The sequence below is a fragment of the Diabrotica undecimpunctata genome, chromosome 5 (assembly GCF_040954645.1).
Source record: "Diabrotica undecimpunctata isolate CICGRU chromosome 5, icDiaUnde3, whole genome shotgun sequence".
Classification (NCBI taxonomy): domain Eukaryota; kingdom Metazoa; phylum Arthropoda; class Insecta; order Coleoptera; family Chrysomelidae; genus Diabrotica; species Diabrotica undecimpunctata.
The window spans coordinates 4,250,117-4,274,809 of record NC_092807.1 but is presented as its reverse complement, the minus strand read 5'-3'; the positions used below and the strand labels follow the sequence as shown (position 1 = coordinate 4,274,809).

Here is a 24,693-nt window from a genome sequence, read left to right as displayed (position 1 = left end):
TTTATGTTAATTTTTTGAACTACATTCTTGCGCGCTGTTGGAAATGAACAGTTAGACCGAGGGAATCAAAATTACAACTTTTTCTGTGTGAAAATTCAAAATTAATCGATATTCTATCTAAAAAAGTATAAATACAAGAAAAAAGAAGAGCATTTTGTGATTTTGGTCGTTTTGTCTTTGGATGTTTACTTCTTTTAGGCTTTTATTTTATTTGTTTAGCTAGTCCATAGTCCTCCATTCTCTTTAGTTTTTCCATTTCAAATAATTTGTACTTATCCACCCACTCGGAGGCTTTTTTAAAATCCATAAATACACTACGTTGTGTTTCTAGGTTGACCTCTCTTCGTTTTTCGATTACTTCTTTTATAATGAAAACATTGTAATTACACTCATGGACAAAAATATCGAATATTTTGGAATTTTCAAATTTTTGTTTTTTTCAAACAAATTCTGGTAAAGTACTTAAGTCGTTTATTGTAAAATAGAGTTTATTCTAACAATGTTTAATGAACAATTTTAAGTTTTTATGCGGAGAAAATTGTGAAAAAAATAAATGTTTAATATTAGGTAAATAAGGTTATTTTACTCTAAACTTAAATGATAATTTAAATTGCCTAAACAACTGGTTTAAACTGAAAGAAGTGCATGATCAGTAACGAGTATTCCCCCTGTAGCTCTTATTACTGCTTGCATCTTTCTCAGCATGCTTGCAAGTAAATTTTGGACATATCATTGGGAAATTGCATTTCATTCATCCTGTGCAGCAAGCCGAAGCTGCTCTAACGTATTTGGAACGGGATTTCTTTGTCGTATGCTGCGTTTTAGGTGATCCCTCATGCGCTCTATTGAATTTAAATCCAGGCCAGACGGTGGCCAATCAAATCTACGAATTTGGACCTCATCAAGATAATTACTCACTACGGCAGTGGCATGTAGTCAAGTGTCATCGTGCATTAACGTGAATCTTTCATATCCAATGTAACCAACATATGACAAAACATGATCTTGCAGGATGTTTTAAACGTAAGAATCACCAGTCATCCATCTAATCACTTCCACAAGTGAGGTACGTACCTCCCAACTAATACCTTCCCAAAGAATTATGCCATCAACTCCAAAACTAACGGTCTGGTCGAGACTGCAGCTGCCGAATCGTTCTTCAACTCTTCTGTAGACGTAGTTTTGACCATCTGGCTTCCATAATAGGATTCTGGTCTCCTCAGTGAAAAAAACGTTTTTCCACTAGTCGATATTCCACTAAATATGTGTTCTTGCAAATTTCAAACGACGAGCTTTATGATTTTGGAGAAGACGTGGAACTTTGGCGGGGCGTCTGGGCTTTAAGTTTGCTTCTTTTGATCTTCGTCTAACTGATTGTGAACTCACATTAACTTATCTAACATTTAATAGTTCATTTCTGAGTTGCATCGATGTCAACGAACGATTTCGTGTATAATTAAGAACCAAAAAACGGTCATCAATTGCGGTTGTGCACCTTGGGCGTCCTTGACCAGGCCTTCGTACAAAACTTCCTGTTTCGCGGTACCTTTTTAGAGTATTTGAAACTATAGATTCAGTTCTGCTAAAACGTCGTGCGATACCTTTTTGTGCATATCCTTCGTCGTACAAAATTACAATATGTACTACTTGGACTTCATCGCAGTGCCGAATTCGTGGGATACTTGTTTTAAACTTAGTTAAATCAAAACAATATTTGATTAAACTTAATAAATTAAACTAAAAATAACCGAATTAGTATGATTTTTCCTTTACGTGAAGAAGGATTTTTATGATAAAATGTACGAATGACACTAACTACTGAATAAACGTCAAAATAAACATCAAAATATTTCAAACCAGTTGAGTACATCAGCCTACTATATGAGTATTATCAGTAATCTAAAATTATTTTGAAATAATAGTGACTACAAAAAAAACTTAGAAAATTCCAAAATATTCGATATTTTTGTCCATGAGTGTAGTAAAGCTTTTCGAAAACTGTGATGGTCTTGCAACATGGCATGTGATTTTCTATGATAACTACTGTACTTTTTCGAGCAGCGGTTGATAAGGTACGAATCGAATGGCCATGATGATTGCCAATGTCAGAATCGGTTAGGCCCCGAAAGAGGTGTTGTTCTTATATTATTATAATGACTTTGCAATATTATTTAGCCTATTAGTTTGCCAATTGATAAGATGTAGCATTCTTAACTGTAGCAAGGGACTTGCATATCTCAGAAATATATGTAATTTGTTCTTATAAAGTGAAAAATATGCGCATAAATATGAATTTCTTTTAGAAAATATGTATTAAATATGCATTTTTTAGAAAATATGCATACCTACTGTCAATGAAAACATGTTTTAACATTGGTATATTAATTAATGTTTATTTTAATAATTAGAAAACAATATAAATAAATTTAAAAACTAAGTAGGTAATTGTAATGTACTAATTAATTGTAATGAAAGTAGTAAAATACTGAAAACTTTGTTTTCAAAACTTCCACAAAATTTATTTTAAATTCTTATCACTACAGCTGCTTCGGCTGATTGCCTTTCTCAAGTGATCTGTTTTTGGCATGGTTTTACAGTTTATAGTCTCTAATGAAATAGGTTGAGGAGGGGAGAACTGTTTATCTCAAGCTGGTCATTTAGAATTATATCTGTGTTTTTTAATTTGTTGATTTCCATAGATTCATCCGACACCCTGATAGGGTAAAAGGAAGGGGAGAAAGAAAGATTTCCATAGATTCCAACAAAGATAGCTTAAGGCCTTTATTTTGAATGTGAAGAATTTTAAATTCGTCATTAAAAGAATAATTTTGATCTAGAAGGTGAAGTGCGTATGTAGAATCTGTTTTTCTATTATTAAAAGCCCTCTTATGTTCTGCAGAAAAGTACTTTGTTCTCTCTTTAATTTGTAACGATGGCCTCTTAATCTTTCGTCTTAATTCAAAGTGAATATGGTATTTAGGTTTCCAAAATTATGTTTTAAAATACCAATTCCAGAGATCAGACCAATTTAAGTCACTATTATCACTCCGAGATCGTTGTGGGAGGTTACCGAGTTTAAGGGATGTCCATTAATAAAATACGGCAGTGATGGATTATTCTTGCCGATATGTAAAACAACTCATTTTTCAATGTTAAGCAGAAGTAACCATTCTGAGGACCATTTAAATATTGCATCAAGATCGTGTTGAAGAAAATGTTGGTTAATAGTTGGATTCACATATAATTTCGTGTCATGGACGTAAATGGAAACCTTACTGGATACAATGAGCGGAAGATCACTAGTGTAGACACAAAAAAGTAGCGGTCCAAGTATAGTGGTCGTATTTTCGAATTCGTTCGAGCATATTTCGCATACGAAATGAGAAGAAATTCGCTCGAAATCCAGTTTTTTGTATTTTCGAATAGTACGTATACGAATTTTTTTGTATAGGGCGACACGAATGGGTATGAACCATTCGAATTTCGATGCTAGTATACGATCAAAGTAATTGTTGTCATTTCAGTTGTCACTGGGCCCGTGTACGTCAGATAAAATTTCAGCTGATAGTTTTTAATCGTTGTTTTAGATTGAACAATACAATAAAATTTACATTAATACCTACCATATTTTTACATTGAACTTTGTTTTTAATGGGTGGTTTAAATAATTTTTTAATAGGAAGAAATAGTTAACGCCCTTGCCGAGGCGATAATATTAGCGGAACGAAGAGGCAAGTTTATCAACCCATTCTTAACCCTCTAGAGGACTATTCGGATGTACAATTTCAAAAATTGTACAGATTAACAAGGCCCCTCACAATGGAGTTGAGAGACTTGATAGAGTTGATAGAATGGCTTTTTTTTGTTTGGCCGACACTGAACCACCATATTTCATGCCCTTTTTTACTTCTTGTTTTAGATAACAAATTCACCATAAACTAGTTTAAGTAAAAGTGTCAATTATTCTTCTTTTTTTATTATTTAAGTTTTGGTTGTTCGAATTTACATTGTTGCCGGTGCAAATTCTTTTAGTATACGTATAAAATTTCGAAGGACGTTCAAAAATACAGATTCAAATTCGTATACGAAATTTTTCTTTCGAGTTAACTCGTGTACGAAAAAATTCGATTGAATTCGAAAATACGACCCCTGATCCTTGTGGGACTCCACTCTTGACTGGCTTATCTAGTGGGTCGTCTTTCAAAATACGAACCCTGAAGTATCTGTCGGATAGAAAATCTTGAATCCAAATGTTTAACCTTCCGCGAATACCATAGTGATCCAATTTTGCTAGTAATCGACGTTTTGGAACACTGTCGAAAGCTCTGGAGAAGTCTAAGTCTAGACTACATCGACATGATTCCGCTTGTTTAAAGATAATGACCAGTCATTTACATAATGAAGTAAGTTTGTGATTGTTGAACGACCTTTGATAAAGCCATGCTGTTGGTAAGAGATGACATTTTCTTGAAAAAGAAACTCAGACATAGCTTCGGAAATAATCGATTCACTGACCTTGCCGACAATAGGAACCAGGCTGAATGGACGATAATTATTGCAATCAAGTTTATTTCCTTTTTTGAAGGAGTAATCTAAGCCACTTTACTGGACGAGGGGAGAGAACTTTGAATAACAGAAGCATTCATTATAAGAGATACATATAGGGGGCTACAGATTCTGCACATTGTTTGAGGAAAAAGAAGGTGAGTCCGTCAAATCTAGGTGATGAATTATTGCGTAGTTTCCATAAATGATGTTTAATTGCATCCGGTTTGAAAGATATATTGTTAAGAGTTTTAGACAAACGTGGGCACATTATTTAAAGAATGGTATCGTTAGGTTCATCTGTAAAAACCTGAGAAAAGAATAACGATAAACATTCCGAAGATTCGTTATTCGAAGAACATAAAGACCCGTCAGCTTTTTGAAGTAATGGTATGGAGACTTTAGAAGATAAAGATGTGCGAATGTACCGATGAACTTTTTTACTATTACCACTTGCAATGATAAATTCTTCAAATTCTGTTCTTAACTGGAGAAATAATTAATAACATAAGGTATGCTGATGACACTGTGATTCTAGCAAGTAGCATGGAGGAACTGAGTTGCCTAATGAGTAAGATACAAAAAACAAGTGCACAATACGGACTCAGACTAAATATCACAAAAACCAAATGGATGTTAGTAAGCAAAACCCAACAACCACCACAGGAACTGATATTAGACAATGAAAGAATTGAACACGTGGATTCGTACATCTACTTGGGAACAACAGTTAACTCAAATTGGGATCAAGTGAAGGAAATACGTATAAGAGTAGAAAAGGCAAGAGCATCGTTCACTAGCATGAAGCAAATTTTCACCTCTAAAAGCCTCACCCTACCTCTCAAAATTCGACTTCTGAAATGTTATGTATTCCCGGTTTTGTTATATGGAATGGAGGCGTGGACAATGACCGCAACATTGATGAAAAAAGTAGAGGCCTTCGAAATGTGGGCTTACCGACGTATATTACGTATATCCTGGACTGAGCACGTGACCAACGAAGAGGTACTACGCCGGATAGGTAAAGAGAGAGAGAGGTAGGAATAAGTATTAAGAAAAGAAAGTTGGAATACTTGGGTCACGTTATGAGACATAATAAATATAGAGTACTACAACTGATCGTTCAAGGGAAAATAGACAACAGAAGAGGTCCAGGGAGGAGAAGACACTCGTGGCTCCAAAACTTGCGGCAATGGTTCGGATTGTCATCTGCTGAACTATTCAGATCTGCCGTAAACAAAGTCAGAATAGCCATGTTGATTGCCAACGTTCGGAACGGACAAGGCACATGAAGCAGAAGAACTTTAGCAAAGATTGTTTGACTCGGTTGGAAAAATTAGGGTGGGCGAGAAAATCATCAAGGGAACCAGTTGATATGTTTGCCAAAGATTTCGCTTATGTCGAATTAAATGGGTAGCTGAGAGGTTAATCCAAGGTTTTAGTCGATTTCTTTATAGCTGCCGTTCGGTTGTATAATCAGAAATTGTTTTAATAGCAGTATGAAGAAGAGTACCGCATTGACGATACATCAGACTGACTAAGAAAAATAGATTGCCAGTTTAACTGGGATAAAACTGAATTTACATTAAAGAAATCAGTAGTGGCATAAGTTACGAAATTATTTTTTCAAGGCGGTGTTAAACTAAATTGAATGTGAGCAATAATAAGCGAGTGGTCATAAGGACCCACAGGTGAGGACACTTCAAGTGTAGAAATTAATCGATCGTCATTGTTCCTATTCGCCATAATCCTCCATAAAATTGGAGGATTATTGTTGGCTCTAAACCTTAGTTTAGAACCTAGTAGGTTCAGTTATCAGTTGTAATAAATTTGAGTGCATGATAAAGTTAAACAAATTTTGGGAATTGATACTATCAGTTTTGGTAATCCAGTTAATCTCTGAAAAATTGAAATCTCCAACAACAATGAGATTTTCAAGGGATGATAATTCCTCAAGTTTGTCAATAAGCATATTGTCCTGAGTAAGTACTGTATCCGGAAGTCTTTAGATGCAAACTATATTAAATATGAAAGAGTTATTGAGAGTTTAGATTCATATACATAAGAAGCCAATCCGTAAATTTTGGTGCAGAAGAATTATGAACGAAATTTTATTTCTTTATTTAATCATTTTTTTCATTTCTTTAACAACATTATTACAACAGCTCTATACAGTCCAGCTCTATATAACAGACCCTTGTATATTCTGCCATAAAAACTGAGTATCGTGCATTTCCAAATCGAGTATCACAAGAATATTTTCAAAATTACCAATTATTGTTCTTGTAAATAATATAGAAACTTCTTATACAGTCTAACAAAGTAATCAATAAAATTAATTCGTTATACACATTATTCCTAACGGAAAATTGACAAACCTTATCCACTACTTATCAACAAACACATCAAGACGCGGTTACTTCATAAATATTACAAAAGAATCTGAAAACGAATACTCACTGGATCGCCAATCGAAGCCCATCCATGGCCACAGTCACGGAACTGTTTTCCTAGTCAAAAAAAACAGCGACATCGGTAACGAAAATATTAAGATCGTTGTCGCCCGGGGCGAAAAGCATTGACCCCGAAACGAAATAAAGCACCCCAACGTTGATTGTGTAGCTTCTTAGTGCGATTAGCGCGTTCACTCTAAGTTCGCGAACGACGAACTGGCTGAGAGGCAGAGTGTGCTTTGTGGAAAACGACCTGCTGGTGTACTACGTTGTCAGACTTACCAAAAAGTTAAGATCATACTGTTTAAGTAAAAAATATTTTTACATAGATTCGTTTTCCCTTTTTCAATGTCTTCGTTTCTTTTTAGTCTTTGTATCGAAACTTTCTCCGTATGGGATGATGTCAGTTATTGTTCACAGTACTTTTCTTTCATATGTTCTTAAGTTTTCTTGTCTTTTTTGTTTGCCACTGTTGTTTCTATCGCGAATATGATAACTGATTATATGAGTTTTTTGTTTATCTTCATTTTTGTCTTTTTCCTTAGTTTTCTGTTTTTAAGCATCTTTCTATTTCTACCGAAGTCTTGGTTTCCTTTTACAATTCTTTCTTGAATTACTTCTTTTCTAGTTGCACATGGTTACTCCCCGGTATTTGCATGTCGTTGCTTGTTTAAGTTTGAAGTTGTCAGTCCGCAAGTACTCCGCTTTATTCTTTCTTTTTTGCTTACTGCCATTGGAACAGGCTACAAATGCAAAAACCCTGGAATAAATTAAAAGAAGACAAACACGTATTAGGTGGGAAAAACGTTATATATCCCATAATAATCGTTAAACTTTAGAGGGGAAGAACAATTAGCGCCAAAGCAGAACAATCCTCCCAGACAAATCATTCTGTCATATCCCAGGTGTAGTAGACGTAGAATAGTTGAGTAGGGTATTTATTTAACTACATAACAAATAAAAATATTGTTTGTAGCAAGTCAAAAAAAAAATACATAGTATATAAAAAAAGGAATATAAAACGTAACTTAAATATATCATAAACACGAACACGTATTAAACAGAAAAAGATTTATAGAATAGTTACGGTAAGCAGTTCAGTGGATGTTCTGCAATGAGTCATATATTCTTCTGAGCAGTAAAAACAATGTTTTAGAAGATATTTTTTATAACTTTATCGAAACTATTACAGCTTAACTGTTTAATACTTTTTGTTAAAATATTGTAATAGTTATAATTAAGACTATTTTTTTCTGAAGGACTTAATCTACAGCGATTTGTTCGTAGGTGGAGACAGTTTCGCGTATTGTGAACGAGAACATCAAACTGCTTTATTAAATGGTCCCGTTTTCTGCGAATTTCAGTTAGAACTTGAAATATTAAAATAGTAGATCGACAGTGTTCTAGATAACTAACCCCTGCTAAAATCCTAACAGCTTTCTTTTACATTCTAAAAATTTGAAGTGCCTTTGTTGAATTGTCCCATATGATTAAACCATAGTTGTTTCAAAGTTGACAACCCTTGCTAGTTGGCGAATATCAAATAATTAACTTGATAGTTTTTTCTTTAGTTGTGAAATATGAGCCGACCAGTTGATTATCTATGGTTATTCCCAATAATTTAACAGTCATTTTGTTATCTGGATCATTGTGTAAATTACTTGCAGATATAACCAAATTTTGCGTTTTATCAGAGTTAAGTTTTAGTTTGTTTGCAGCAAACCATGTGCTAGATTTAGTAGAAACTTCCTCATGAGACATTTTAAAATAATCATTACTTTTTCCTGATATAACGTATGTCGTATCATCTGCGAATTGTATGGTTCTGTACGGAGATGCGAATTTAAGCAAATCGTTGATATAAATAATAAACAAAAGAGGTCCTAAAACCGAACCTTGTAGGGCACCATGTTTTCCGGATAGAAAATCGGAGAGATGACCTTTAGACACTACCGCCTAGTGTCTGCCACATAGATTAGAAGTTATAAGCTTAATAGGGATACCTCTGATTCTATAGTAATTTAATTTGTGGAGCAAAATGTTCTGTGAACCGCAATCAAAAGCCTTCGACAAGTCGCAAAGAAAAATTGCTATGCGATTACTGCGTTCAAGCCCCTCAATCACCTCGCTCGCAACATTAAATACCGCGTTCGTAGTAGAACGAGGGTACCGTACCTTGTCGAATTATTTTATTTTGATAAAAGTTTGAAGAAGCTTCTAGTTTTCTTTCTCCGACGTATAGATAGCTGTAGATGAAGATCATAAGAAAATTAGTGTTGCAAATTGGAATAGTACAACGATATTTTTATTCCAAGTGTAAAAAACCACAGACAACAATACAAGCAGGAAAACAAGGTTTTTCTTACCACCGACTATGTTTCAACTCTCCCGAGCCTTTAAGTTTTAAACAAAATTGATGATAAGATTCAAGCAATGTTCCTCCCACGAAATGAGATCTCCATACTGCAACTAATGGACCATTGTATTTAGAAAAAAATGAAAAAAAAATTTAGAAAATAGATGCTTCGAGAGCTCTTGTTGGCTGAGAGGGTTGAAGAAGAAAGTGTAGTGCAATTTGTAAAGAACTCAATCTGAAAGACTCGATTTACATGCAAACTAGAAGGAAAAACAACACGGAATAGAATTGGAAACTAAGATATCAAAGGAATATAAGATAATAAATAAATAGTTGAGAATATACAACAAAACTTATAAAAATAATGAAAGTTATAAGACTAATAAAACAAATCATAAGGTTAGAAAACTGTCTGAACACAGTTTGTAACATGCAGTCAAAGCTGTCGAGAATAAGGAAATGGGAGTTAATGCTGCAGCACAGGCGTTTGACATACCAAAAACCACTTTAAAAAGACGTCTCAAGTCACAGAGTTATATTAAAGGTCCAATGGGAAAAGGCTCATTATTAAGAGCTGAAACGGAAAAAAAATGGTTAGGCATATTAAAAACGCTCCATGGCTTATTATTTAGCAGAAATCCTGCAATTAAAACAACTCTAACCATAAAACTAGACAAGCTGGCTACGACTGGCTTTCTGCTTCTCTTATGCGCAATCCTCAACTTTCCATTCGGCAATCTGAAGAGATACCTATTGCAAGAGCAAAGGGCTTAAATAAAATAGCTATCAAAAGGTACTTCGACCTCTTAAAAAATATTTTGGAAGAAAACGGTCTCATAGATAAACCTATAAACATTTTCAACATAGACGAAATAGGTTTACAATTGAATAAAAAACCTGAAAAAGTTGTTGTCTTAAAAGCTTCTAAGAATGTAACTGTTGTTACTTCGGGGGGAAAAGGTGAAACAATTTCAATATTAACAAGTGTAAATGGTACATTCTTACCACCTTTTTGCATAATGAAAAAGAAGAATCTAAAGCAGGAGTTTTGTCTCCTGGTGCCGAAGTAAAAATATCTCCAAAATCTGGACATTTTACTCCAACAAAACCAGCAGAAAAAGTACTCCCTCTTGTAGATGGACACACATCGCATACTAGTTACATTGAAAAGCTGGAGTTTGCAGAAAATAATGATATAATTTTTATGAGTATTTCTTCCCTCCAACAGCCATTGGCTTCAACGATTAGATCGTGCTATCTTTGAGTTTCTCAAAATGAAGTACTGTTCTGCTTTCTCCCTCAAGGAAGATCACCGCTGCAGTTTGGTACGCTTCTTAATTTAGCTTAGGGAAAAGTTGAAACAATACCAGAATATGCTTTTCTGTCAGAATCCACAGACCCCATGCCTCAAGATACATCTCGTCTTTCCCAAAATAGTATGACTTGTATCGCTGTTGGTGGTCTTAGTAGCTCAATAAACGATATCAATTCTGGTAACTCAAGAAGCTATGAAAATATTTCTGTACCTGGATCGTCTAAACAAGACGAAATGAGCCCATAGGCCTATCTGAAAATGTAATCCCTTGAAGTTATTGGACAAAAATACATCCAGTGCCTTGTGTCAATAAATTTCAGACTTTGAAAAGAAAATTTCAAACTATAGCGACAGATTTAAACTCTCCAGAAAACATAATGACTCTTAAAAAGAAAAAAAGATGAAAAATAGTCAAGAATTAAGATAAAACAAGAAAAAAAAAGAGAAGAAAATAAAAAAGAAAGAGAAGAAAGAAGATAAACATAGAAAACAAGAAAAAAGAAAGGAAAAAAAATAGTTACGAGATCAATAGTTACAATGTGTATCTCCACATTGTAAGACAGTGATGATGAAGATGATATACTTTGTTTGATTTAATACACAGGCTACACACTACGCTTTGCGTGAGAGCACGCCTGCAGAGACTTATTTGCACAGGTAAGAGCGTGTGTATGGACGACAAGACGGTAACGCGCGCAGGCCTCCAAGTACTGCCTGTACTCTCATCGACCTACTGAAGATTTTACTGTGCGGTTATAGGTTCTCATTCTACGGTTTTACTTGCAACGTGTGGTCGGAAGTTCAGTCCATTTTTCGTTTCTCAGTCCAGCAAAAGTTTTCAAGGAGAGTAGACGAAATGGGCGATATAAGAATCATTTCAAAAGCATTCTTAATTGAATTTATAGGGTTGTACAAATATTTCAATCGTTCAAAGAAAAATTACGAAAATTAACGTACAGGATAATTTTTCATTAGGAGATATAAAACGGCGCATAACAGTATCTTCTTTTTTAATTATGGTCGTCACTAGACGCAGTAAATCAGTATAAGCTGTTTCATCCATTCTAATATAACCACGTCTTTAGGATCTTCTCTCAAATCTTATTATCTTATTATGTTAACATGTGTTAACATGTGAATGTATGTTTTTCCGTAGAAGCCACTTTTTACTCCACTTACTTCTACAGCGTCGTTGCTTGTTTGTTTGTTGCTTTTTTATTAATAAACGATACAAACTATAACGCTTTCATTAAAAAAGCCAAATTTTTACGTAGCCTTCACGTGTAGACAACGTACGGTGTTCGGTCTTTTTGTTCCGTCATACCTACACGGTGTTGAGCGGCACAGACAAAACGTAGTGTGTAGCCGGTCCATAATGCATGATTTAACTATGTTATTTCGCATACGTCACCCTGTATATCATTTTCTATTTGAAATTCTTCAGAAATACTGAATATTTTTCATGTAAGTTTCCAAGCTTACAACAAGTATTGCTAATTTCCTTCCTAAATATGTAACGAGTTTCAAAAACATAAAAAGAACTCGTCAAAACTAACCACACAACGTGACAACAGCGCCAGAAGTCGTCAGCTGTTTTGATAAATGGGTACATTGAAACCCATGTGCGCTATGTCGATGGGATTGTTTTGTTGTGGTTTTGTGTTAGCCGGCAAAGTTAGCTCAAACTCAACCAACACAAAGAACAGGCATCGGAATGTGAACTATTGGATTGGAAAATAACCTCGTATTATTTGCCTTATGGCCGTTTCTTATCGAACGAAACACCGGTTTGAATATTTATTATTTCCACCTGGTACTAATCTACCATTTGATTAGTTACTGTTCTGGTCTTGAATCGTTCAAGCTACCAATTTATTGTTCTAAAACGATAATACCTACCTAATACAAAGTGCATATTTCCTTACACGAGGTCATTTCTAGAAAACAAGAAGTAAAATGAAAGAGATTGTTTTAGATATGGGTCTTAAATCTTTTCTTGTAGCATACCTATATATGCATTGAGAATGAAGCACAATTTTAAGTAAAAATGCGTTATGTTTGATGTTTCGATTTCCAACTTGCAAATGGTTCTCAAAATACCTATATATTTGCCTTTTTATATCTACTGTCACAACTAGAAATGAGGTAATTTGATAAATTAGAAACACTTGCGGCATTAGCGCCTGCAGGATTATTTTCAGGGGGGTGCATCTGCAATTACACATGCTATTAACCAATATAAAATATAGAAGGCGGTAATTTTCACCATAGAGACATCACACCACTCAATATGCAATCCACTCAATACAGAGTACAAAATAAACCGACCTAACAAATCAACAACCTATCAAATCTTTACAAAGAAGCAAATTCTTGAGAAACCCTAGAGTTAGATGTTAATAACAATCATATATTTGTGGATTTCAAAGCTGTCTTTGCCTATGACTACAGATAGCATTCAAGGTTGCCGTATCTCCATGTAAGTTGTACATTGTTTGACAGGATCGCCATGTAAGATTACCAGAAGCAGGTTCTTTTCAATGTTAAGTAGTTAAGGAATAATAATGGCACATCTTTATTTTATGGAGTATTAGTTATACTATGCTAAGTGTGGCCTTTAAATAATCATAACACTTTACATAAATAATATAGAGTAGTCGAATATATGTTCAATCGGAGTCCAGAACTCAAGTCACTTTAATTATAAAAATGAACAAGAAAACGTAATTCGAGATTCTTAGACCAAGACGTCTTTAATAAATATATACAAGTGGTTGGATATGCAGATGGCATTGACATCACCGCTAGGTCAACCAAATACAAATTTCAAAAGCTAGTTTCGAACTCACGACACGCTCTCCATCAATCATCTCGCTGCCGTTCACATTATATTAATTGGTGATCTTTCTAGCTAAGTCCAAATAAAAAAGGGTTACACGTAGACATTAAATTAATACCTAAAAGGAAGGAACACCGCCAGTTGTTTGCATTATATAAGCCACATGAGCGGCATTTGAGGATTAGTGTTGTCAAACTGTTTTGGAAGCGATATCCGTGTGAATTATAAGCAATAATTATTAATACAATTAGAATTTATGATATTTCTAATGTAGTGGGTTTTTTGGAGTTAATGTAAAGTTAGTTAAACCACTTAATCTCTCAACCCACAGAAAAACGTAACAATAGTTTATAAATTTCTAAAGGAAACCTCATCCCAAGGATCCCGATGTATTCAAAGTATATAAACAACAAAAATTTGAATATAATCGGCAATTACAAATTGCTAAAAAGTTAGCTTACTGTAATTTTATTACTAATTCCAATAATAAACCTAGGGACTGCTGGAAAATAGTAAATTTCGAAAGAAACAACACAAGATCCAGTTCGGTACAACCTGATCTACCTCCAGACGAAATAAATCAATTTTTTACTACAATTGCAGAGAATATAATTACATCTCTTCCCACCACTAATATCGATGTCCCCTTCAAGTATAGAATCTTCTCCGAGCAAATCCTTTTTTTTCGTCCCGTTGTGGAAGAAGAGGTCTCTCAAATAATAAAGTCTCTTAGTAATTCTAATTGTAGGGACGTTCACGAAATTGACAGCAAAATTTTAAAAGAAACTTACCAAATAGTTTTAACACCTTTCACTCATCTTATTAATTTAATTCTATCAACTGGAGTATTTCCAGAAGTACTAAAACACTCAAAAGTACTATCTATCTACAAAACAGGTGATTTCTCAAAAACTGACAATTACATACCTATAAGCATTGTTTCTACTTTTGGGAAAGTAATTGAAAAGTTTATCAAACGACAATTTTATTCCTATTTTGAGTCAAATAATTACTTTATCAACTCACAATATGGATTCAGAAGTGTTCGTTCTACTACAAACGCGGTATTTAATGGTATGAGCAAGGGGATTGAGGGGCTTGAACGCGACAATTGCATGGCAATTTCTCTTTGCGACTTGTCGAAGGCTTTTGACCGAGTTTCACACGAATTAAATTACTATGGAATCAGAGGTATCCCTCTTAAGCTTATAACTTCTTAGCTATGTGACAGACACCAGGCGGTACGGCGGTAGTATCTAAAGGTCATCTCTCCGATTTTCTATCCGTAAAACATGGAGTCCCACAAGGTTCGGTCTTAGGACATCTTTTGTTTATTATTTATGTCAGTGACTTGCCTAAATTCATATCTTTGTACAAATCCATACAATTCGCAGATGATGCGACATGCGTTATATCAGGAAAAAATAATGATGATTTAAAAATGTCTCATGAGGAAGTTTCTACTAAATCTAGCACATGGTTTGCTGCAAACAAACTAAAACTTAACTCTGATAAAACACAAAATTTGGTTATATCTGCAAGTAATTTACACAATGATCCAGATAACAAAGAGGCTGTTAAACTATTGAGAATAACCATCGATAATCGACTTAACTGGTCGGCTCATATCTCACAACTAAAGAAAAAGCTATCAAGGTCATTATTTGTTATTCGCCAACTAGCAAGGGTTGTCACTTTGAAACATTAAAAATGACATATTTTCCTTTATTCCACTCTTACCTAAACTATGGCTTCATATCATTTGGGGCAATTCAACAAATGTACTTCAAATTTTTAGAATGCAAAAGAAAGCTATCAGGATTTTAGCATTGGTTAGTTAACTAGAACACTGCCGACCTTTCTTGATCAAATTCCCAGAAAACGGGCCCATAAAGCAGTACGAAAAATCGCTGTAGATTACGTCTTTCAGATAAAAATAAAGGAAATTAAAGAAAACTTTTACTGAAGCTCTCACAAACCTAGAGATGGGAATCGGTGAATACATCAATAATATCCGCTACGCCGATGACACTGTGTTGTCATCATGGACGTATAAACATCTGTGTTTATACGTCCATGGTTGTCATCATGAAAATATCACTGTCGAAGTCGCTCACTATAGTCACAAAACGATTTTTTTTTAGATTGTTTGAACTGAATAGACCAAACAATTCCCAGAAATCTCACGTTTTCGATACGACCAACGTATGCTAATTATTTATTGTGTTTCCAATATGTTGTTCGAAAGTGTGAAAGTAGAAGTGAATTACACTTTTTCGGTTTTTGTGATGTCTGAATTATAATTAACGATAACTGTAAAAAGCGAAAATTGTCTAAAATAAAGTGTTGAACATTGTTGTTTCACGATAATTAGTATTATGATGAAGTTGACGGGCAGAAAAATCGGCCACCACATAAAATAATATAAAAATAACACATTTTTACATACAGGGTGAGTTTTTAGTAAGACATCGGTCGATAATTATATTATGGTATAGAATATCCAAAAAACTTATTGAGAAAAAATGTAGGCAATGATATTCTCCATGCTTGGAAAATATGTGGAATTCTACAGGTCGATTAATAACTATGTGGTATAGTAAACATACAATTTTTTAAATGGGACACCCTATATATTTTTTCAAATTTGTATTCTTCTCATAATTCTTGTTCTTATAGTATTGGGTTTTGCATTACTATGTAGCATTTGAAATTTATTGGAATCCCCTCGTAAATGTGTTAATTGAAATCCCCTTATATATGCATTATAATAAAGATAAATTTTTTCAATGTTTCTTAGTTCGTATCCTTCAATTTAAAACCCAAATAATCTTTCGTTCTTTTTAGGTCGCCGCCGTCGATAATAAATCATTTTATTGTTTGTTTATGTCACAGGCGCAAATTTCTTCGATATTTCTTTGTTCAAACCGCCCGATATTGCTTTTTCAAATTAAGAATTTACGTCTTAATTTCCGTTGTGTCTTGTTTATGTGTCTTAAACCCAAAGTGTTTTGTTTATTCCAACTTATGCGATAAATTTTTTAAGATAATTTCGTCACTTTCGTTGGAGCCGCGGTGAGGAGCGGTGGTCTTCAGCGTTATGTCCAAATTTTACGTCAAATTTGAAATGTTCCTCGTTGTTCGTCTTTTTTTTTTATGAAAAATATGTAAAATATAGTAGCAATTTAATGGTTCAGTTACAGTTTTAAGTAAGTTTTGAAATGTTGCCATTGTATCCAGTTGTACCTTTTCCTGTTTTTAAGAAGCCAAGTCCAGTTTAGTTTCCAAGGTTTGTGTTACAGTGACCCATTTTCCTTTTTGTTCGTGTGTCAGAGATTCCCAGCCATTGTTGAGTTTTTAGGAAGTCCAGTTTACAGCGCAAGTGTAATTTTTGTGAAATCCAGGTAACTTTCAAATTTTAAAGTAAAGACAGACATTTTTTTTAATAATAATTTTCATAACAAAAAGGATTTGTAATAATTAATAAATTGTAAAATTTTAGGGTTTGACTTTAGCTGTCAATTTATTTGTTCAGTTTTTTTTTTTAATTTAATGTTAACTCACGACAGCTCGTTTTATTATTTTTGATTTTCGTTTGTTTTATTTAAAAAAAAAAGCTTAATCTCTGTGCGGTAAATTTTGTAAGTTTATAATAGTATCTCCAACTCCTGGAATTTGTAAACAGATGAAACATGTAAGTCTTTTTTGTATTTTTGTATTTTGCGACTATTGCTGTATTATTTTTTCACTGTCTATTTTGTAACTGTTTGTGGTGACACAAAAATAAATGTTAAATTTTGTTTCTTAACATTTTGTTTATTCTTTTTTTAACTAACCCTTTTTTTTGAGTTTCCATTTGGAAAAGATATGTTTTTTATGTTTAATAATTATATCTCAAGTTACAACTAGTTGTTGTAATAGTTATAATTAGGCAAATTGAAGTGGCGCTCTTTATAAATTACTAGAGGTGTTTCCTGTTTCTTTTTATTTTGTCCCAAGAGATTCATGACCGTTTGTTTCATATTTTTGTAGTTGCCCCAATCCAAACCCCTTGATATTTTTTACTTATCCACGACCCCAGCTCTCCTAACAAACCCTGAGTGCCGTTCGCACAAGTAGCGTTTATTTTGCTTACCCTATCTCCACCCCCATAGTTTCTATTCCCCAATCTTCTGCCCCCAAAATCTTACCCCATGGTAGGCAAAATATTATCGTTACAACTATACAGAGTATTTAACAAGTTATGACCATTTTTATTCCGAAATCCCCATGAAATCAACACCATGTATATAAAGAAGTAATGCATAAACAATTATTTATTTTATATAATAAAGTAAACAATATATTGTAGTTTTTAGTAAACAAATATTGTATTTATGATACTCTTTCATTTTTATATAGCTTTTCCCTATACCTAAACTCATTATTTTCCGAGAAATTCGGCGGTACATTCAATTTTTGTAAGTAGAAATAAGTATTGAGTATTGAGTGATAATATAACAAAATTATTTTTATTCAATAAGTAACTAACAAAAAATATAAACCCTAACAATATGCAGTGAATGTATCAATAAATGTGATATTATGGAAATATCATATTTCCTTAATGTAATACAAGATTCCTAAAATTCCTACAAGATATGTTTTGTATAATAATATAACAAGATTATTTTTAATACACAAAACAGAAAGCAAAACAATATACAATTGATGTAACAATTATTAGATTGTTATATCAACAGTATTCTAAGCCAGGAATATTTAATAAAACATTCCTAACTGCCGACTGTGAGGCGCAGTTATTAAGAAGTAAAAGGTCATTTGTGTCAGACAAATTAAAATAGAAGGCTTTGAAAAAATGACAGTTTTCATATTATTACCTTTTTAATCGGTCTGTGTGGCTTGTCTTTATTGTTAAAAATGAATTCTTCTGTAGAAGAGTTAACAGATATGATCCGGGTATTAGGAGAAAGTCCGAGAAATTGATTACTTGCATTTAGAATATATCACGAGCGATATCTTGAACGAAGGAAGCCAAATGCAAGAGCTTTTGAAAAATTAATGGACCGTTTTGTTCGCACCTGGTCAGTTGTATATAAAAAAAATAAGAGAACCAAAACTGTTCTAAGTGTAGAAAAGAAATATGATGTACTGATAGCTACTACTGAAGATCCCCACGTCAGCACTCGTGAAATTTCACGTCAACATGACATTAGTCAAACTTCGGCGACAAAAATCCTTCGTAAACATAAACTGCATCGTTATCGCATACAGTTACATCAAGAATTGACAATTGATGATTATCAACGCAGATTATCTTGTCAATTTTTTTTTCGATTATGTGCTTCTTGGAGATGATGCTACAAAATTGATTTCACAAAAATGGAACGGTGAATCGGCATAATTTTAATTATTATGCATCAAACAATCCCTATTTTGTTAACACTCATAGTCAAACTAGGTGGTCTATAAATGTTTGGAGTGGTATTGTTGACGATTATGTGATTAGTCCACATTTTTTGACAGTCGTGTGAATGGTGCCATATATCTGGATTTTATAAATAATAATTTGCCAATATTACTGCAAAATGTACCACTATTCGACAACGAATATGGTTTTTACAGACGATGCTCCAGTTCACCACACTGCTCCTATTCACAATCATCAAAATAATAACTTTCCTGAGAGGTGGATAGGCAGAGGAGACCAATTGTTTGGTCACCGCGATCACCGGAATTCTTCAAAATTGATTTTTTCATGTGGGGCTATATAATACACCTTGTATACCAGAAGCTTTCAACAACAACAGATGATGTGAAAATATAGAATAAGAGAAGCTTTTAATAAAATTGACTTAGAAATGATGAGAAATGCGGCTCGCTCATTTGAACATCGGTTACAAACTTGTATAGACGTTGAAGGTGGACATTTTGAACATTTTATATAGGGAATGCTTTATAAAAATGAAAGAATATTATAAATACAATATTTCTAAAAAATAAAATACATGGTGATCCATTAAAAAAAAATAAGAAAATCGTTATGTCGTTTTGCAGTTCACCCTATAAACAAATTTTAGTCAATGATTTCAATTAAACTTAATTTAAAAACTATAATATATTGTTTACCTTATTTATAAAATAAATAATTGTTTATGTATTATTTCTTTATATACAGGGTGTTTCAAAAAAAGGTAACCCCGTCTCTAGGGTAGGTAAAAAACTGAAAAATAAATGGGGTTTGCTTAGTAAAAAATTTTTGCAACGCCATCCGTTTTCAAGATACAGGGCGTTGAAGAAAAAAAAATTTACGCATTTTTTACGATTTTGCCGAAACTACTGGCAACATTGTAATGAAATTTTATACGAATATGTTTTGGAAGCTGATACATCCCATAAATTTGTTTTTATATCTGATTCTCATAGAGGGCGCTAGTTACACGGATCGTACTAAGTATTAGTCAATATAACTTTTTTAAGAGTATAATTATTAATCAAAATTTCAAGTAAACTTAAACATCATTCAATTTTACACGAAAAAGGTACTTTTGGTAAAACTCGATACTGTGTACCGTTTTCGGAATATTTTGATTTATTTGAAATTATGAAGTAATAATAGATGCTGGTATAAAATAGTTAGTAATTAAACAAAACTCACAAGAAGAAAATTAAATTAATGACTAAGAACATAAAATAAAATTCAATTACAGTAAGTGTTCAAAATGCCCTCCATTTTCGCGAATACACAAGTCTATTCTTTTTTCTAAAGATTCCATTAACCTTCTAAACGGTAGGGGATCAGCTATGATGTCATTAAATTGACGTTGAATTCTTTCTTCCAATTCTTGGCGTGAATTTACCTCTGTAGCATAGACTTTTTCCTTAATATACGACCAAACTGCGTAGTCCAAAGGGTTAAAATCGCATGACCGAGGAGGCCAATGAATCGGAGCTTCTGCACCTCTACCAATCCATCGATTCGGAAAATGATTACTCAACCAATTACGACACCTTCTATCAAAGTGTGGTGGAGCTCCATCGTTCATAAAAAATAAAGATCTTCGGCCGTTTAGCGTTAAATCTTCTAATATCTCGAATAAGGAATTGTTTAAAAAATCAAGATACATATCACCATTTAAATTTCCAGGTAGAATATGATAACCTATTAATTTGTTATCTAAAGTTGCTGCCCAAACATTAACTTTAAATGAGTGTTGGTAATGTGATACCCTTTTGACTCGTGGATTCTCATCACACCAGTAGTGTGCATTATGGGAGTTAAACATACCTTGTCGCGTAAAGGTGGCCTCGTCCGTAAAAAGAATGCATTTTAAAAAATTTGGATTGTGGGCTGTCCTTTGTTGCAATGTTTCACAAAAATCCACACTAACCGGTAGATCATCTAGATCATCCTAAGAGCTCTTGGACTTGTCTGTAATGATAAGGATGTAATTGCTGTTCTTTCAGTATCCGCCAAGTACTTGAAGAAGAAGTATTTGTTTGTCTTGCTATATTCCTTACGCTAACTGTTGGATCTTGATCAAGTAAATTTAAAATATTATTTTCTTTATTAATAATTGTTATTGTTGTTCTTGGTCTACCAGAATTTATTTTATTTGGTCTCACATTCTCAGTTTGTCGACAACGTCGTTCAACGGCTCTAAATGTTTTTTTACTTGGTAAGTTTCTTCTAGGAAACTTTTCTGCATAACGTGTCACAGCTGCACTAGAACATCCTAAACATTCGCCTAAGGTTAATAACATGTCAGTGTATTCAACGTTTGAGTACATTTTGATTTGATTTTAGAAATAACAAGGTTTAAAAACTCTAATTATTGTTGATTTATCGTCATAACAATCAATAAATGTCAGATTTCGATGGCATACTTGGAGAAAATAGAGGTATATCTATTAGAACTTTATCATTACTACCAGCATCAATTATTACTTCATAATTTTCAAATCAAAATATTCAGAAAACGGTATATAGTATCGAGTTTTAACAAGAGTACCTTTTTCGTGTAAAATTTAATGATGTTTAAGTTTACTTGAAATTTTGATTAATAATTATACTCTTAAAAAAGTTATATTGACTAATACTTAGTACGATCCGTGTAACTAGCGCCCTCTATGAGAATCAGATATAAAAACAAATTCATGGGATGTATCAGCTTCCAAAACATATTCGTATAAAATTTCATTACAATGTTGCCAGTAGTTTCAGCAAAATCGTAAAAAATTTTTTACTAAGCAAACCCCAATTATTTTTCAGTTTTTTGCCTATCCTAGAGACGAGGTTACCTTTTTTTGAAACACCCTGTACATGGCGTTGATTTCATATATGGATTTCGAAATAAAATTGGTCATAACTTGTTAAATACCCTGTTTAGGAATGAAAAGCCCAATATTATAAGAACAAGAATTATGAGTGGAATATAAATATGAAAAAATATATAGGGTGTCCCATTTAAACAAATGTATGTTAACTATACCACGTAGTTATTAATCACCCTGTAGAATTCCACATATTTTCCAAGTATGAAGAATATCATTGCCTACATTTTTTCTAAATAAGTTTTTTGAGTATCTTGTACCACAATGGAATTATCGACCGATGTCGTACTAAAAACTCACCCTGTATATGAGACGACAAGATGTGGCCTAGAATTGCTTCTACTGAAGAACTTGCTAAAACGGAGCACCTCATTTTTGCACCAGTGTCTTCAATTTATTGTTCACGTTAAATAAACGAGAGTGAAAAATTTTTGGAATACCTCAAACTTTTTTAAGCTTCTTTTTTAAAACTACTCAGTAATAACAACACTGCATGTTTTACTGAAAGTATAAAATGTAATTCCTTCATTTAAATGTGCTGTATATACTTTCATTTACAAAAAAAAATTAAAAATACTTACAGTCTGGAACAGCAGAACATGAATCGCTCGAAGCTTTCACGTACTACTAGCGATGACTCTTGATTCTTGTCACATCTCCAAGAAGGGAGCACTAGACGTCTCGATGCACCGAAGATCCAACCAACGACTCAGGCCACTAAAAAACATGTCAACATTTACTTTGCATTATTTGATCGCTGCAGACTAAGCATACATGATGTGGAAACGTTAAACGATAACGATAACAAGTGCCACTTGAGAATATTAAATCTGGGAAGTTCTTGGAATTCGTGTTGCTATAGGGGCGTGTATAAAAAACAAGGAAATATTTTGTATAGTTTGTTTCAGCGTTCTTTACTAATATGGCGAGTATTATTGAGAAAGAAGGTGTGTTGAGAGAGAAAATGGTAGAAAAAATGAGCTGAAACATAAAAGGAAGTCCTAATACTTCAAAGTGAATAGAAATTTATTAACAATAGTTAACGCGTTTCTTGCCGATACGCGCTGGCGCGTCGCTACAAGACTTTAGCTAGACGCCGACGACGCTTTCGCGCGTTTAGACTTTTATTAATTATAATCTTGGATTATTTCACTGGCGCTACAAGGTCTTTTATATTTCAAATGCAGGTAACTACGGGTATCAATTCTCTAATTTTGTTCTTGGTTCTCCGACTACAGTGGCGGATCTAAGGGGGGGTCACGGGGGTCATGACCACCCCCAAAACAAAATTAAATATCAATCAAATAATCAAAAAAACATAATTTAAAACCCATCAACCCTATAAGCAGGATGTCAAGAGTTGAAATGATTCAAACTCATTTATTCTAGGGGTAAGTGTAGAATTCTTCGGAAGCCTTTTTAAATTGCTCTTTAAAAAAATCAACAATTCTAAATACAGTAATACCTCGACTAAGACTTCCACGAATTCAGAGTTACGCGATTTTCAAATTTTGTCAATTCGTCATTTGAGTGCCAAAGAATCGTTCGATTATCGATGAGATAGAATTACCGTCCACACATTATTGCTCATTCAATGTACACGACATGACTTTTTGCACGAAATCCGCACATTTTTATTTTCTAGTAGGTATTTCTTATCTTCAGTTTTGTCTACGAATTAGTTGTTTGTAATTTGAATATGTATTATAATTGTTGAGACTGTGTGCTACATTTTATAATTTATCTATAATAAATATCAAAGTGAATATTGTTGTTGCATTAGCTCTGTCTGATACGTTAGTGAATACAAATAAAGGAACTGGGGGCTGCTTTCCAAGATATTTGCGACACTGTGAAACAGTAGTTTGTCTTAGTAATGTTTTAGGTACAACTGTAGTTGTCTTCTTCAGTCACCAAAATTAGATTTTAAGTAGGCTACTGAGGCCATAGAGGACACTAAATGCATTCTCAAAATAAAAGATCAAATGCTGAATCTGTTTTTAGCAAACTTTACTATAATGTAAACAAATAGCTGAACAACTAGACATTGAATTGAAGATGCCTCATATAGTTTCTCGTCAAACCTGTCGTCAAAACCAATCTGCTAACTCTTGCGAAGAATATTTCTGAAGATCTATTTATTTACCCCTTTTAGACAATATCTTAACTGATTTAGAAGAACGTCTTTCACCGAAAGTTATGAATCTATTTAATCTTCGAGTTGTTTTACCTAAAACTGATAACACACCAGAAGATAAAATTGCATTAAAAAAATTGTTGACATCTTCCAGGATATTATTGGATCAACTACTTACTGCATATTCCACTGTAGAACAAGAGTTTTCACTGTGGATTCAAAAGTGGAAAAGAGTCGTGCAAAATAATGGAAAACTTCCTGATTGTATTTTAGAAGTATTAAAAAACTGCGATATTCATATGTATCCAAATACCAGAATATTTCTGCAAATATTAATTACACTGCCAGTCAGTGCAGCCACAACAGAGCGTTCTACGCTTAAGCGTCTAAAGACTTGGCTTAGAAATACAACTTCTGCGGAAAGGTTAACAGGTGTAGCACTCATCAATGTGCATCCTGAAATTTCTCTAGATGTTGATGCAATCATAGTGCGATTTGCTAAATCGGATAGGCGAAAAGAATGCATTTTTATAACATTATATAATATTTACTTATCTTATTCTTATAGTATTTTTAATGACTGAAATTTTATTTACCACTCGTTGCCGGCTGTTGCTGACAATTCGTGAGAAAAATTTCAATATCGAGTAAAAAAATATTTCACTCACTTATAGCCTAATATGCCTAATTGTAGAAATAATTATTCCTTAATTA

General features: G+C 33.4%; 1 protein-coding gene across 3 annotated transcripts in view; it reads right to left on the bottom strand.

Moving 5' to 3' along the window:
* The window catches only part of LOC140441005 (tripartite motif-containing protein 2-like), a 112,764-nt gene that overhangs the window by 67,007 nt on the left and 21,064 nt on the right, over positions 1 to 24,693 (bottom strand). For 2 of the 3 annotated variants that reach the window (XM_072531390.1, XM_072531391.1), the window contains exon 2: positions 22,424 to 22,559. In XM_072531390.1, the coding sequence (XP_072387491.1) occupies positions 22,424 to 22,443 (20 nt within the window). In that variant the 5' untranslated portion in view covers positions 22,444 to 22,559. Of the gene's footprint in view, positions 1 to 7,005; positions 7,206 to 22,423; positions 22,560 to 24,693 lie in introns of those variants that run through there. The other variant, XM_072531389.1, reaches the window with a different exon arrangement.